The sequence below is a fragment of the Cavia porcellus genome, unplaced genomic scaffold, assembly GCF_034190915.1.
Source record: "Cavia porcellus strain 051 isolate PalLab524CR breed Dunkin Hartley unplaced genomic scaffold, mCavPor4.1 scaffold_22, whole genome shotgun sequence".
NCBI lineage: Eukaryota > Metazoa > Chordata > Mammalia > Rodentia > Caviidae > Cavia > Cavia porcellus.
The window spans coordinates 19,171,896-19,188,773 of record NW_026947505.1 but is presented as its reverse complement, the minus strand read 5'-3'; the positions used below and the strand labels follow the sequence as shown (position 1 = coordinate 19,188,773).

The 16,878-nt window shown below is 36.4% G+C and overlaps 1 protein-coding gene across 15 annotated transcripts in view; it reads right to left on the bottom strand.

Moving 5' to 3' along the window:
- Positions 1–16,878, bottom strand: part of Ptprk (protein tyrosine phosphatase receptor type K) — a 498,623-nt gene that overhangs the window by 98,701 nt on the left and 383,044 nt on the right. For all 15 annotated transcript variants that reach the window (XM_063232882.1, XM_023564542.2, XM_063232877.1 and 12 more), the window contains exons 9-11: positions 12,178–12,287; positions 10,643–10,844; positions 7,164–7,269 (exon numbers count right to left, since the gene is read on the bottom strand). In XM_063232882.1, coding sequence (XP_063088952.1) covers positions 7,164–7,269; positions 10,643–10,844; positions 12,178–12,287 — 418 coding nt within the window. The remainder of the gene's footprint in view (positions 1–7,163; positions 7,270–10,642; positions 10,845–12,177; positions 12,288–16,878) is intronic.

Here is a 16,878-nt window from a genome sequence, read left to right as displayed (position 1 = left end):
CCCCTCAGTTTTAACAGTGGTAGAAAACAATGGGTTTCGCTGTCCCATTATTAAAAATCTCCCAGTGGTAGCAAAACAGCAAATGATTCAATAGTATACAGACTTTATATTGTTTTCTAAAATGTCTCTAATTTAAAGGAGAAACTCACTCCTGTTTTACTACTGTAGTTTTATAAATAGCTACAGTGTTTGTGCTGCCCTAAGGCCAACATTCTGAAGATGAACATATTAAAGATTTAATTGCCTCTTAAACAATAAATCAGTTCTCTCCTGACTTCCCTTTTTACATTGAAATAACAGATATCACATTAGCAAAGGTCAAAATCCTAGTGTTAACTTGAAGAAGTACTATTTTCCCGTGACCTCTTCACAATGCTTTTTAGTATGCCAGATGTATGTTGAGAATCAAGAGCAAAGAGCCCAGCATCATGATTTAAAATATTTTGAGTTTGGTCAGAAGGGAAGCTCTAGTAAAGCTGTGGACTGCAGAGACAGAGCAGAGGAGATCCTGTATGCTGGGAAGGAGCAGGGGAATACAAAAGACGGCAGGAGGGCATCACAGGAAGCAGCAAATCTGTACTCCTTGTAGTCTCAAACCTGCAAAAGTAAAAGACTTTGCTTTGAGGAGAAAGCTGCAGAGCACCATGTTCCAGAATGGTGGCAGCTGCACCATGTTCCAGAATGGCGGTGGCATAGACAATTTGTTCCTTAGAATTGGTTTCAGAGTGCCTAGCAGTCCAGGTTTTCAACTCCTATACCCAGAGAGAGAAGCCTGGCCACTGCTCCAGGGAGTAGCAGACCTTGTTCCTGGTATTAGATATACACAGAATGCAAGAGTTGGGGGTTAAGAAGGTTTCCACTCTGATTTCATAAGGCCTGAGAGGGCACGCAGAGCCCAGAGCACTGAGCCACCTGAAGAATACTTTTAAGGGCACAGAGCACCCCTGGGGAACTGGTGCTTCCCCCTCAAAACACAAAAGAACATAAGAGACAAGTTAGGGCAAGACCTGTCACTGTGGGCCCGCTGGAGGCTGGAGGAGAAGAGCGACTCAGCGCCCATGGGCTGCCCCTGCCCCTGCTCCTGCTGCTGCAGCTGATCTGGAAGGGAAGCAGCACAACATCCGCCCTGCCACAGATGCCGCTTCTGCCCAGATGGGAGGCAACACAAAGTAATATAGTGCAGGCCACAGCAGCTTGACTGATCCAGAGGGGAGAGGCCAGCATATGCTGTCCCTGTCTGCAACTCACTAGTACACGGCAGTGGGAAGGGTCATCTAGCCAGTGCACTTCAGAAGAATTGCAACCAACAAAGAAAGAAACTGGGACCTCCTGGAAGAAGCAAAAAAAGATGGGAAGAGGAAGCAACAACAAAAAGGCCCCAGGTCCTAACCCTGAGAACATGGACCAAGGACAGGTAAATACAAAGGAGAATGAGAACAGAAACATGCAATATCAGACACAGCTCCAGCGGACATCAAGAGATATATTCGGGACCTCATAAATGAGTTAAAAAATGGAATATTTAGCCAAATAAATCAAGATATAAGAATATTAATAAAAGAGATACCAAACATCCCTCAAGCAGACACAGACAGAAGAAGGGAGGAACTCAAACCAAGGAGAGAACTATTTGATGAAGAATATAAAAAAAAAATAGAATACATGAAGCAGATTCAAAGAGATCACCAGGAAATTAAAGACTCTATGGAAAGATGGCAAACCAGCTTGAAACAAATTTAGGATAGATTATCCAAACTGGAGGATAATTTTGCAATGTGGGAGTATGAAAGGGAAAACTTTTTAAAAATAACAAGAAACAAGTGGTAACAATACAAAGGCTAGAAGACGACAAAAGGATCTATAACTTGAAAATAAAGAATGTGAATGAAGAAGCTGAGGTACATATAAAGGAACTACAAAGGTTATTCACAGAAATGATTAAGGAAAACTTCCCAAACATAGGAAAAGGAAATGATATTCTGATGTATGAAGCATACAGAACTCTAGCCACCTACAACCAATTCAGAGCTACACCTAGGCATATAATAATCAAGATCCCAGAAATTCAGTATAAGAACAGAATATTAAAAGCTGTTAGAGACAAGAAACAGACAACCTATAGAGGAAGGTCCATCAGAATAAAGGCAGACTTCTCAACACAAATCATCAAGTCAAGAAAAACCTGTAGCAAAATATTCCAAGCCCTGAAAGAAAATAACCTCCATCCCAGATTGATATACCCTGCTAAACTATCTCTAGAAATTAATGGAGAAACAAGATGCTTCCAAGACAAAGAGGAACTTGGGAAATTTACAACCACCAATCCAACTCTACAGAGAATACTGCAGGGCATTCTAAAGAGAGAGAAAAGTACTAGGATTCCAGGAACAGTGGCAGAGAGGCCTCAATGCCTGGAGCAGAAAACAGAATGAAGAAGGTAAAGAGACAACTGATGATATAAAAAGAGCATAACAGAAATGAGGCAGAGAAGATTTTATTCAAAACTGCTATGATTGATAGTATCAAGTCTGAGAGTATAGGCAACTACACTGAAGATGACAAGACTCTACAATACACATTCTGGTTTGATAACTGCTGGTTTTTGAAGTTCTATACTATATACAAAGTTGTGTTTTTATTAATACTGTTAGGCACTGATATATTCCATTATACTATGTCTGATGATATAGCCAATTCTATTGGAGATAATTAGATAACACAGGAACCATGGTACAATGATTTTCACAACAGTCTTATATGTTTATTTTGTTTCATGTGTTTATAGCGATATGTTTGGTTTGGCTTGCTTTGTTTTGTTTCTCCCTCTACTATAGAAAGGATAGAAATACATGTTAAGACTCATGCATGTGTAGAATCTATAAACAGTTTATGAGAACTGACCTTCTGACACATCATGAAATAAACAGATACTTTGAAGAAAAAGAGACACTAAAATACTCAGTGCTGATCCTGGAGTGTCATAATGTGAAACCCAGCAATAGTATTATTCTTTGTTCAGAGTGATACTAGCCTGCTTGGGTTTATTCAATCTCAATATAATTGAAGATATGGATAACTGCATATATGTTTAAGTATATAGGATTGATAACCATATTTCTAAGTTTTTGTTGGATAATTGAACAGAACTGGTTGCAATCTCACTGTTTGATTTCCCACTTTATATGCTCCACTGTAGTATCTTGAATAACTATTTGTAAGAAGACAATCTGTAATCATCTACTAGTGATTTCTTACTGTTTATTTTTTCTTTGAAATTATGTATTATTTCTACCCGTGTTCTATTTAGTCTTTCTTTAAATTAAATTAAATTAAATAAAAAAAAGACACTATATTACCCAGTGCCGATCATGAAGTATCATGATGTGAAATCTAGCAATACTAGTATGTTCAGAATGATTTTAATATGCTTTAGTTTGTTTAAACTAAACATAAATGAAGATATAGATAACTGCATGTATGGTTAAGTGTAAAGGATTGACAACCATGTTACCAAGTTTTTGTTGGACAGTTGAACAGAACTGTTTGCAGTCTCGCTGTTTGAATTCTCACTTTACATGTTCCATTTTTGTATCTTGAACAACTATTTGTAAAACAATAATATGTAAACATCAATTAGTGATTTCTTACTGTTTATTTTTTTCTCTGAACATATGTATTATTTCTACCTATTTTCTGTTTTGTTTAGTCTTTCTTTACATAAAAATTTTAAAAAAAGAGACAAGCTAGTTATGCAAAAGGGTGTCATGTGACATCAATTTGACAAACATATAAATAAAAATGCACCATGGTGGCTGAGCAGTTCTTTTCCTCTCACCCAGAGTGAGGGCTCCATCTGATCTATATTGTGTCTTATCTTTATTTATCCATCTTCTCACCATCCTTTCCACCAGGAATTTTGAGAGCTACACTGGATGCAGCAAGCCTGTATGCAATATAAGGGAGGAAAAAAGAAGCTTGTTCTCTTCCTCTTCTTGTTCTTGTTGTTTTTTCCTGTCTCTGCCTCCTTGAACTGTTCTCCCACACCGTGCCACCCTGCCTTGCAGCCAGCTGATTATGTACTGAAACTTCCACAAACTGGGAGCTAAATAAACCTTTCCCTCTTTAATTTTGAGGGTCTGGTACTATAATCCAGCAACAAAAGAAAATAACTAAAATATTGTTTTTCCTTCTTTTCTCAGAAATATTCCTACTTTTATCAATGGTCCTTTCACATGCTCAATTTTCTTCTTTAAAACTCTGAAGTCACTCTCCTAGCTATATTTAATCTGTGATCATTACACATTGTTATCAGTCAATGATTTACAAACCTGCCTCTCATTCTCATAAGCACATACTAATCAACTCAGATGAAATTCTATGTCAAGCATTCATCTTAGGCTAGTAGCAAATCTATACATTCATGGAAACTGTTACTAATTTTAGTTTTCCTAATAAATCTACTACTGAAGTAAACCTACAAATTCTACATAGTAAGGATTCCCCAGCTGCCATGACAGATGTTGGATTTGGAGTTGTTTGACATTAGGAAGATAAGATAGAAAAAATATATTATTTCCATTGGAGTTGGGATGAAGGGGTAGTGAACCACAATCTAGCAGAGGCTAATAGTATTACAAAGTAGGGAAGATTGGATACAGTATGTTAGGTCTTTGCAGCAGACAATCTAACTGCTGTGTGGATGTTTTGCTGGTAAATATACCTATACGTTGTTGTTTTGAGGCCACAGACAGTGGAATAGCACCAAACATTACAGGAATGGAGACTCTGATAGTCTGAGCTATAGTGAAAGTGAGCAGACTATCAAGAGTTCCACCTATACTGAATGGCATGATAAGGAGCTAGTCAAAGAGAGCTGTAAGACCAGAACATGGTATAAGTGCTATAAAAATTGATTACATCAAACTGAGTCCTCACTTACAAAAAAAATGAAAGCACTAGACGAGATATCTTCATAATAAGGTTTCCTGGGTAGGAAGATCACAGGAAGTAATGTGTTAGAGAAAGTAAGGTCGCTTTCCCCTGCTGCAGGACTCCAAAGGGCAGAGAAGCAGGGCTCATTTTAGGAAAAATTAACTGATGGCCACTCTGGCTCAACCAACTGGTCCCACCTATAGACAAAGTGGGGAAATATTCACTGAAAACAAAACAAACAAACAAAAAAGCACCCCATTAAAAATAGACTTGATATTAGAAAACAGATTTTTCAGATTTTCCTCTAATACTGGTATTCATTTAAAAAAATTCTTGTTTACATCATTAATAATTATTTTGGTGTAATAGTCTACGATTGTAACTATTTTTGAGAGCATGAATCTTCTACAACGTAAATTTCTGACTTCTCAGCTAGTGTTAATTCCAGAAAAGGTTAAAAGTCCAGCCCACAAATACAAAGATGTGCCTCTCTGTGTCAGAGAAAAAGGACACGAGTATTAAGGATGAGCCTTGCACAACCACTTGTTCAAGGTATCTGGAGTCTTGGTGATCAGAAATTATGTGACAAACAAAGGTGAACAAAGTGGAAGAAAGACTTTTGATTTTAAAGTGCGTTATAATAATGTACTAAGCTCACAAGCAGCAGTGATGATCAAAGGGTTTACAAAGCTGAAACATCTCCTGAGAGGTTTCGAGATGCACTGTGGTCATTTTGTCTTTCACTTACTTCCCCAGCACAGCGGCGAGCACTTCCAATGTGACCAAAACGTGTGGAAGAAATTGATTAAATGACTAAAGAGGAAGTGCGAGCTGTGTTATACAACATAGTGATACAATGTCAATAAATCGCCTTTGCATCTTACACAAAGCAAAGCTGAATTCACTCAGTTAACTCTTGAATGATAAACGTCAGGACCTGGTAGCTCACTGACATGGTGGAGGCAGAGTAAATTCTATCACAGGGAGGAACATGTGAATGACCCTGATTACCTTACAACAGAGAAAGATGTTGAGTGCAAGCATTTGCTTTCTCCTGGATCAGCAATCAGATTCACCTGAAGATCACTGATTCATGAACAGCACTATACACTTACTTTGCATTTTCAAGTAGTCAGAACTTCTTAAGTGTTTATGCCACAAGCACACTCAGCAACTCTCTCTTCCTGCAGTGTGGAATTCCCTTGATTTTTATCCTGACAGCAATCAAAATTTCCTTCAGGACTAATGTTCTTTTATCAATACATTTTTTAATTAAGAAAAGCATTTGTACTTTTCTAGTGACTTAAGGTAATTTGAATGGCAAATCCATGCACATAGGTTCAACTGTACTCACTGTATATGCAATGCAAAGGTTGATTTTATTTTTGAAACAAAAATAAGTATATGGCATGAGATGATTCAGTCATGAAATACCTGCCCTGATTTCTATGCCTCGATTAACATGTCAATGGAAGTCCAATAAGAAAATACAGACAAAAAAACTAGCAGTCTCAAATGAAACTTGCTTAAGTTTTCAACATTCATTTAATAACAGACATGTCTAACTTAAAGAGGTTGGAATAATTTGAATCAATTCCCGAAAATCAGTATGGCTCACAAGTTTTGAAAAATGATGAGCATTAGGTAATGTGAGGGATTTTAATACTGGAAAGATAAAGGAAATGGTAAATTGAACATTAATATTTATTACGGAATTTGGAATCAAGAACAATTCAGGAATTAAAAGGTCACATCGGCTTCACTGGTTACACCTATTCTGCTTTTATTTCCTCCAACCTTCCTATCGTTCAATCACTCATATGAAATTATTCATAACTGATTTACTCCAGTGGGCAGGAGTTTATTTCCTCATCCTGTTTCTGACAAATATCCTCAAAGCCTTTGCACCATAGCTATCCACTGAGCAAGTGAAATGAAATGGGAATAAAAGGGAGAGAAGAAAAAGAGTTATGTTCAGCTCAGAGCTGAAAGGTGGAGTTCATGAATAGCTCAAAAATCCCCTTAGAATTCTGCTGCTAACTAGAGGGCTATCCAGAGGCTTTGTCTAAAGGATAAATGAGCAAACAAAATCAAAAAAAGATAAAACAAAAGCAAAACCTCCTTGGCATCAAGTGTCACATGAATGTCTCCTAGAAGTGAACCGTTTTATTTGCTGCTAAGCAACCAGCCTTTGTCGCCCAGGCTACTGATTCCTTTCCTGCTGCTCTTACCTGATGGGTGCACCTTTGGCTTGCGCTGGTCTTAGCAGCACGGTTATTGTGGTTGCAGTTTCATTAAGGGAGGCATCAACTCCTTCATAGTCAGGTAGGGTTGGAGCTGTTAAGTGATCAAGAGAGAACAACACAGGTTCAATTAATTGCAATAATACACCTAGGTCAGTATGAATAACTGATCCTGATTTAAGGAAAAAATCAATATAATCCTTAATTATTGACCTTCATTATCCACCATGTGTCTTATGTGATAGCGTAACTTTAACCATTACATCCTAAACACAGGAACATAAAGCATCAAGTCAGAAAGACAAAATTATCATTGAAGTTTTCTGGTGTTGAAATAACCTGGTGATTTATGGTATATTATAAATATTTCAGTTAAGATGCTTCTATTTTTAATTTTCTGAGACCTTTTTTCTTTTTCTTTTCTTCTTTTCTTTCTTTCTTTTTTTTTTTTTGGTACTGAATCAAATTTCTGAGATCTTTAAATCAACAAGGAAAGGATGGGAAGAAAATAGTAAGAGCAAACTGGGAAGAGTGTTTGTGGGGTGACATGTGGAGATACAGATCCACACTGGAGCTAGGGAAGGAGTAGCTGAGGTGAAGGCTGCTTAGTGAGACCATGCCATGTTCTGAAATTTGTAGAAAAACGGGATTGTTCTCTGGATATTTTCATTACTGTGATCATCATGGAAACACAGCAAGCAAGTGCAGTGAATAGGAAAAGGGGTTTTGGTTTTTATTTATCAAGAAATAATGTAACAGTTGTCACAAGCTTGAAAAGAAGAATGCATGCACTGGGCGATGTTCAACTCAGGGCTGAGAATTCCAAATCATGAGAAGTGTGAAGGAGTCAACCACAAAAGGATTTCGATGATTTCTTTGTAGAAAGAACTTTAATGGGTGAATAACTAATGAAAGGAATAACTAGTGAAATACGTGCATTATGTGACAAAGGAGACTGACTGACAAGTGATAAATTTTGATAAATTTCATTCATTGATGGACCATTTACTGAACACATAGTACGTACAGTTTTATGGTAAGTGCCATAAATAACACAAAGCATGATCTCTGACATTCATACAATTAAAACTAGGAGTTAATGTTTTATGCAAAGTGGGATATATCAAACTATTAAGTGCTTAAAGAGAAATACAGTTAATTTGCCAAGATAGTGGCTCTCACACTCCTAAGGTTTGAAGAACTTGGAAGGCTTCTTAAATTCCAGATTTCTGCCCTGTCCTGCAATTACTGACTCAGTAGGTCTGGGTAGGGACCATTTCTGGAAAGTTCCCAGTTGAGGCTGCTGCTGGTTTGGAGATGGGACAGTGAAACAAGGAAGACTATACAGTTTAAATGGCTGCTTGAGATGAATCTTAAAAATAAGACTAAAAGTTCAGCAAGAGGGATTTTATAGACTAGCATTTTCTTTACAAAAAGGGACTGAATGGAAAAAGAAAACCAGGAATAGTGACATAAGTAAAGAGATGACTTACGAATTGAGGGCTATTTATGAGGTAGAGTCAACTATTATAATACATGTAATACTTGCACATGTGAATGTACATGTATATATATATCAACACATACATGTAATACTTTGAACTATCACAAATCCAACAACTTGATTTTTTTCTTTTTTTAAAAATGCTTTCAGAATGCTGGGGGATACAGTTACTAGATTCAAAGAATAAATAACAGCAAATTATTTTAAAATTTTAAGTGATGTAGAGAAACACACTAACCATATTTATTATTGACCTTGCCACGATCACTAGTTTTTTCCAACATAGAGTAACAGGACCTAAGTTTGTACAGTATAATAAAGTATTTACTGAATTTACCATAACATAAGTGAAACTGAATTTAAATGAGAAAAAAAATGTTTTTGTTTTAAATTACAAAGTTTTGGTCAACAACTCAGCTGTCAGAAATGTACCCTTATCTAACATCCTCAGTTTTATAAGTTTAAATAAAGCTTTGAGCTACCTCTATGAGAAGATCCTACTCAATTTTGACACAACTTCTAATTCTATAGGGCAAGAACCATGTCTCAGGACATCGTAATATCAGGAAGTCTTATTTTCTAAAACAGCGATTCACTACTTTAAATTGGTGACTACAAACTGTCACACTTGAAAATAAAATGGAAATTTTAATGCACAGTTATTTGCCAAAACAGTGGATGCTATTCTAAAAGGCTCATTTTATTAGAATACTAAGATAAATCAAATGTTATTTAAGGGAACATATTGGAATAGGAAATTTTACATATGATATAAATTGTTGACATTTGTGTTCTATCCAGGACATGACACTGCATGTTCTTCTTGATATAAATGTTACACACTTGATGCAATATTAAGAATTTTAATATTTTGATGTATCACTAACATATGTGAGATGCTATAGGAGAAGGATTGCAATGATTTAAAAGAATTCACAGAAGCAAAGTTAGTATTTACTATATTATGTAGCTTACCTTTAAAACATTTATTTTTAAAATTTACCTCTTTGGTTATATCCATATATGTACTTATATAAACAGAAAAAAGAACAGATTTAGAGCATATTACAATGTTACTGCTTAGCAAGAATTTAATCAGATTTAACTGATAACTGGACTGAAGGCCAAATTACACCTGTAAACAAACTAGTCAAAAAGGACAGAAAGAAAAGGCGGAAACAAAAACCTCTATAAATACGGAAGGTAACAAAGGTTGAAGGGAGTGGAGAGATTGTGAAGAAAAAAGAAGCAAGATATCAAAATTCCCTATAATGCATGTGATCATTATGTACATCTAAAATTTACCAATAAATTTTTAAAAAGTGCAAAAAAAGAGGAAACAATGGGGAAAAAATATCGCCTCAGTTCCTACCTCTGTGTTAAAAAAAATGCAAGCTATAGAATTTTGAATATACTTAAATGTGAAATTTAACTATATTTGTTTACCAACTTAAATTCTCCCGTATGCTATATTCTCATTCTGGAATTTAGATGCATTTATGTGAGGTTTTTAATTAAGAAATGAAAGCTTGAATTTGTTTAACATTGCAAGAATGTTAGAGGAAATGTGAGAAACACAAGCTATACGTTATTCTAATAGAGCAAATTTCCTCTATTGTTCTTTCGATAAAATCCAGTTAGATATCCGATTTGGTAAAAATTACCAAATCCTCAAAAGTATAATTATGCCTATCATCATTCATAATGAACTTTGAAAGATTTTCAATTATCTGCTCTAATGTTTACTAAGAGCACTGTCAATTAAAGGTGATGATTTGACAAGTGCTTGTGTTTGGACATATAACTAATAGTGTGTATTTAAGTGATTTTTCTCAAGTGCTTTCAATCATGCATAACAACCCTGAAGATCAGTAAGCAAGACAAGTTATATGCAGCATATAGGCGAATCCCCAGCACCTGCTACTGCAAACCAAGGGAGTCTGTACCCCACTCTCTTGTATACCTGAGATGTTGGTGGTCACGTTGATGGCCGTGGCTGGCCCGAAGCCTTTGACCGTGCTGGCTCTGATGAAGAACTGGTAGGTTGTCCCTGGGTGCAGATGCATGAAGACATGATGTGTGCTATTCCACAAGTTGGACACAGTCTGGGGAGGGCCAGCCACTGGGACCGCAGGATCAAATGATCTTATGCTGCTATAGCTGACCTGTGGCAAGAAATATATTAGGTATCCCCACTGAGCTCCAATAAACTATAAATAAACCCTTTTTAAATAATGTAAAAAGACATCCTTGAGGAGTCTTTTTTCACTCCTTTCTCTTATTTTGATATTATTTCTATCACTCCACATTTATATCTACTTATCTGTTAATGTCATCTTTCTATCTACAGATACAAATATACATATATCTGAACTGAAAAACACATACATGAAAAAAATACTTTGGTTCTATGTTTTCATGTGTAAAATGAAGGGTTTAGCAAATATTACGTTGTTCAATATCTGTGCAACAGAAAAACAATTTCTGTGACAGTAATCAAATATGCAGTCACAGTCACTACATAAGGCCACACCAGTAGGTCTCTTTCTCCTGATTCCCTTTGTAGCCACTAGAAAAAAAAAATATGGTATAATCAACACTGACTCTGCAGGAACAGAACTACATATTAATGTGATTAAAATCATCCTTCTATTTCTTATTTTTATATTAGAGAATATAACAATTTATATTGAAGGTTGCAGTGGAGGTTGGAACTATGTTTATATTCTGCTTTGCTGTTATCAGACTTATTTCCTACTCTGAAACAAACAACAATGGAACCTAGTAAACAACACTGTGTGGACAGTCTCAGAATTTTATAAAAAGGAAAATGAGGGTTTCTTTGTGATCATTAATTATGAGCCTGTTCGACAGGAAATGTTAAATACCCTTATGACAGCTCTCATTTGAGTGAGGCAAAGTACAAACAAAGAAAACGGTATAGGATAGACAGACAGGGATGAGGGGAGGGATCCCTTACAGTAGGCAGTGGTCCAAGGGAACTAGGGTGAGGAGTAAGGGGAAGTAAGCAGAATAATGGCATGCCAGGTACAGGAACCAATACCCCCAATCAGTGAGCACATCATGCACCCCAGGCTGACAAATAACAGCGGCAAGTATGATAAAGGGGTCGGGGAGCCGGTGGGGGTGGGACAGAGGGGATGAAAAGAAAAGTGTAAAAAAAAACGAAACTGAAATATGTGCATGTGACTATACCCAAGATGACTGCAAACTTCATGAATCGCAAACATGTAGCAATAATAAATAAATACATCTTACATGTTTTTTTTTACAAAAAGGATGTGAAGTTTCTGGGAATTTGATGACTCTTTTGATCGTTCAGTTTGGAATTTATACAGGGAAAACAAAGGAGGACAATAATGACCTTAATCCCCCGATCCTCACTTACTTCTTTCCTATCAATTCCCTCTAAGTTTTCCCTCTCCCTCCTTTTCCCTTCCCTGCACACTGCAATTAACTTCCTTGTCCGCCCCGTACCTCATATTGAGTGATGACCCCGTTGGGATCCAAAGGTTCTTTCCAGTTCAAGAAGATCTTGTTTTCGAAGGATGTTCCCTGGAGGGATTTGACTGGGACAGGGCCAGGCACTACAAACACACAGATTTGGGATTATCAGAATGCTTACGTCAGGCAGAAGAAGCAAATGAACAACCTAGATAAACAATTGAAAATACAGATATAAAAATACATATGAATTGAAACAAATACAATGTCCTTAAAAAGAAAAAGCAGTATTTTGCTTCGACGCTAACCAAGGGGAACTCGAAGTCAGTCTGTAAGTTCTTCAAGCAGAAAACACAGAAATATTTATTTCTATTCAAAAGAATATTCTATCACCTCAGAGAGTTGCATAAATTATGTAGTCTAGTAGTCTGGTTTTCTCTGTTGTACACCTTTCATGCCATGAAGATTTTATTTGTAATTTGTTTTCAAGAACAGAGATGTATCTCCCTGACAGACTTTTTGAAGACAGGATAATCCCCTAATGAGTCTTCATAAACAGAGTTCATAAAATAATGAATTCTAATAATTAACACTCCTTGAGATCAAAAGCCAAATCACATGGCACTGAATTGAAATTCCCCTTAATAATCATGCTTTTATAGGGCTGTATATTAAATTTTCAATAATTAAAAAACAGTACTACAATCATTTTTAAAGAATTGTTAATGAGTAGTAGGTTCCAATGTTACTGTTTCAGTCTTTTAAATTATACATATATATATATATATATATGTTTTTTTCTTTTGCAGCCAAACTCGGACCATCAAGCTTGTTTAAAGCCCAATCCTAATGATCTGTGCAGTATGAGCTTCTGGCTGGTTTTGGCTGGCACTGCTAGGGACTGAACTCAAGGGTCTTTCCATGCTAGGCAACTGGTCTATCACTGTGCTCTACCCTCACCCTGGTCCTTAACATCAAATGTCCTAACCGGCAAAATATAGGCCCATGCCTAGTGACGTGTCCACTCAACTTGCCAAAATACAAGACACATTTATATATTTCATTTAAATACCGGCCCGCTATTTGTCACCACACATGTGGAAATGCTCATTGTATGGAAATGCTCATAGACTGTGTGGCCTACTTGGTTTAAATACTGACTTCCTTTTGAAAATATCAATCCACTATTTGGCACTTTGGGTTTCTAATTAATATTTTCTCTTAATCTAACATTTCAGTGAACTTCACACATGACATTATCCAGAAATGTCGTTTCAAAGGATAGGGCAATTTTGTGAGGATTGAAATAAATTAAAAATCACCAGATCAAAGGAAATGCTTGCTTCATGGCTAGCAGCATCAAGAAATTCAGAATGATATGTCAAAAATAGTGAGATGTATTTCAGTCTACAAGGAGACTAAGAATAATGTACTGACTTCTGAGACAGGTAACGTAATTTGACCTGTTAATCATAAATTCTCAAAGAACAGTAACTCACCGCAAACACAAACCATGTCATGACTACACTGCTGAAGATACCATTCTTGCTTTTTGATTTGAATATTCACTTCCTTTTAAAAATACCAATCCACTATTTGGCGTCCATTTATGCCTGCTCCCTGGCCTCCGTTTACCTATTTAGTCTATCTAGGCTGATCGGTGGGGACAGCTGCTCACTGAGGCTGAGGTGGTCGTTGCTTTACTTTGCAAGGGAGTAGTTGTTGCTTCCATTCTTCTCAAACGACAGCTTATGCTTGTAATTATAGGGGAAAAAAATTCTTGTTTGCTGTATTTCTCTCATAGAAGGTGGCAGATGGAGGCAGGCGGAGGCAACAACCTCGAATTGCGAGCAAATGTTTATTTGATGGCATGATTATAACTGCCTGTGTTCACCCACCACAATTAGGCCTGTAAATGTGCTATCAAATGACATCAACCTATGTCTGATTGTTCCCGAGTGGAGAGGGTTTAAAATTCTTGCATAATTCTTCACCGCAAGAAGGACTGAACTAAAAGGCCTTGGAATCTCTCTGTTTCTGTGCCCTTCCCACATGTGATCGACCTCACCGACAGAATTTACTTCAAGTCTCTGCAGGTCGCATTTCTATGTGGGAAAATTATGGACACAGAAGGGCCATGCTATTAGATCTTTCCTGGAAGCAGTGGAAGGGGGGAATACACAACTGCACTTCAGTGAACAACACACACATAAATAGTGTGGGTGAGGCGTGGGTGTAGACCACGAATCTTCATTGACTGTCTGCTTTGGAAGGGAGGTGGCGTCTATCTGTGCAGTGGCGAGGCATCACCCACTTAGGATTTGTGGGATACAGCACCACATTACTGAAGCTATCTCAGGGCAGCCTACAGACTGCAGGGAATGCCACTTCACATTCTCACATCAACAGCTTTTAATGGAGACAGAATGCTGACCTTTGTCCCCTCCTCACGATTTATATAAGAGCTGTTTCAGCTAATGTGTTTGACTAGAAGAGAGTCATCCAAAATATCTCCCAAAATGGAGAAGAAAGGACAAAAGGAAATGCAGGTGGGGAGAGATTCCATTAAATAAGCATTACAGTCTTTAAAATGTAATAAATGTACATTTAAAAATAGCTCTGTATTCTCAAAAAATGTCCCCAAACCAGACTTTTCTGCTGAACTAACTTCATAATATTGATTTTCTTGGATGCTGGAATAAAAAATGACAACAAAATCTCATACAAAAAATTCTTCCCATGCATTAAAAAATGTGTGCAATAAATTAAATGCAAATTCTACCTTAGGGCTCTGGAGGGAAAGTGTTCTGGCTTTGCCGTCATGATTTATAGATGTCCCACAATTCCCTTCATATAATTATGTCCTTTTATTAGATGACTGATAATTTATTCTCTTCCTATGTATATAGGGCAGTAATAATTTAGTAAGACTGATTTAATCAGACTACCATAACCCATCGATCTCTGCAACAATGGCTATGATTTAGATATTCTTTCCCCCCTGGAAACATTAAGACACATCAAGTATTCTATCTTGAAACTGAAGCTCATATGGACAGATTTGAAGACTGACTTACTTACAAATATGTCAAACAACTTTATCCATCAATCACTGAAATACTATACATTAAAAACGTATGCATGGTAGAAGGGATTAGTTAGTTTGCAAACCTATGGTAAAATAGTAATAATAATGCAATTTAAGACAATTAACACAAGGACGAGTTCTTCAAAGCAGAAGTTAAGAATAAATGTCTCAAAATAGTATTAAAATTCAAACTCACAGCTAACGTTATTTTACTTGTAAAGCTATTTCTGGCTAAAATAAATATGACAGTCATGAATTGATTCAATTTACAGTAAGATTCCACAGAGATTAATTTTCTGACTATTAGTACAGTCATTTGTTTACCCAAAAACGCGATTAAAAGACTTAATGCAACATGAAAAAGATGATAAAAGTATGATTGCATGCTTTTGTTTGCAGGAAAGTTAACTAACAAAGCATATCAAAGAGTACTGTCAAGATAAATTGTGTTGTTACAGGGTGATTGGCTAAGAAAAGTACAAAACTCCTAACTGAGTCTAATGTTACCAATTAAGAAACCATGTTTTGGAATTTTAAAAGGAGGCAATAAAATATGTAAGTACACTCATTACTAACAACATGAGGCGCTGGAACATTTATCTCACTTTACAAGAAGAGCTAGAGATACTTTGGAGCATTTGACTCTATGTTTAGATTCTATTGTCCATCTGTGAATTAATTACCTAAGTCACTTTATTTTTTGGCATAAACTATTGTTGACTTGTGAGTGTTCAAAAGCCATTATGATGATGGCAGTGCATGTTTTCCTGTTTCTATATGAGGCTAGGGTTTGGACACAAATATTGCTGCCATATTAGTGAGGAAAAGCTCAAACATACTAGCGGAGAGAATCACGTTTGAGTTTATCTAACATACCAAAACTACCTTCGTCATTGTTAAGTCCTATGTTCATTCTCTGAAATTTTAGTAACATGAGAATACCACACTTCGTTTTAAAACTACATTAAATATTTCCTCCTAAATCTGAGCTAAATGAAGCAAAAAAAGTTTCACTTCTGTTTATTGCAAGAAAGCAGCATAAAAAACCTGAGTCATTTTCACTTTTTTGGAGTACGAGAAATTGAAATAATACAAGATATTTCCGGAAGCTGTGGCATATTAACCTATTTCATGGCAATCTCACACTCAGTAGGCATCAAAAGACTTATCTGATCCTGACTTTCTGAACAGGAGGTATCAGGGATGGAAATGTAGAGATTGCCTGGTTTAACTCCCTCCTTTAGAGGTGAGCAGAAGAGCACCCAAGAGGTGAGAGGTCTCCTTGAGGATGCAGAGTGATGGAGGCCAGGACTTCACCTTTAGGACTCTGTCCCCTGTTAGCTTTGCCTCAGCTCACTCTATACCTGTCTTTATTTTTCCACATGCCTCCATTTATAAAAGAAACAAAAATGAAGCATATCAAAAGAATGCATTACTGTTACTATTAGAATACTACTATTTATAGGTTTTTGTATCCGTTTGGGTTGAATCAGGAAATAAATTCATATGTACATTAAAGATGTACTATTCTACTAAGTGTATGGGTGGACATCACAATTTAATATAAACATTTATTATTATTAAATTTAATTATTCAGATGTAACACATGGAACCTGGACAACACAGTTCACTTGCTTAGATATTA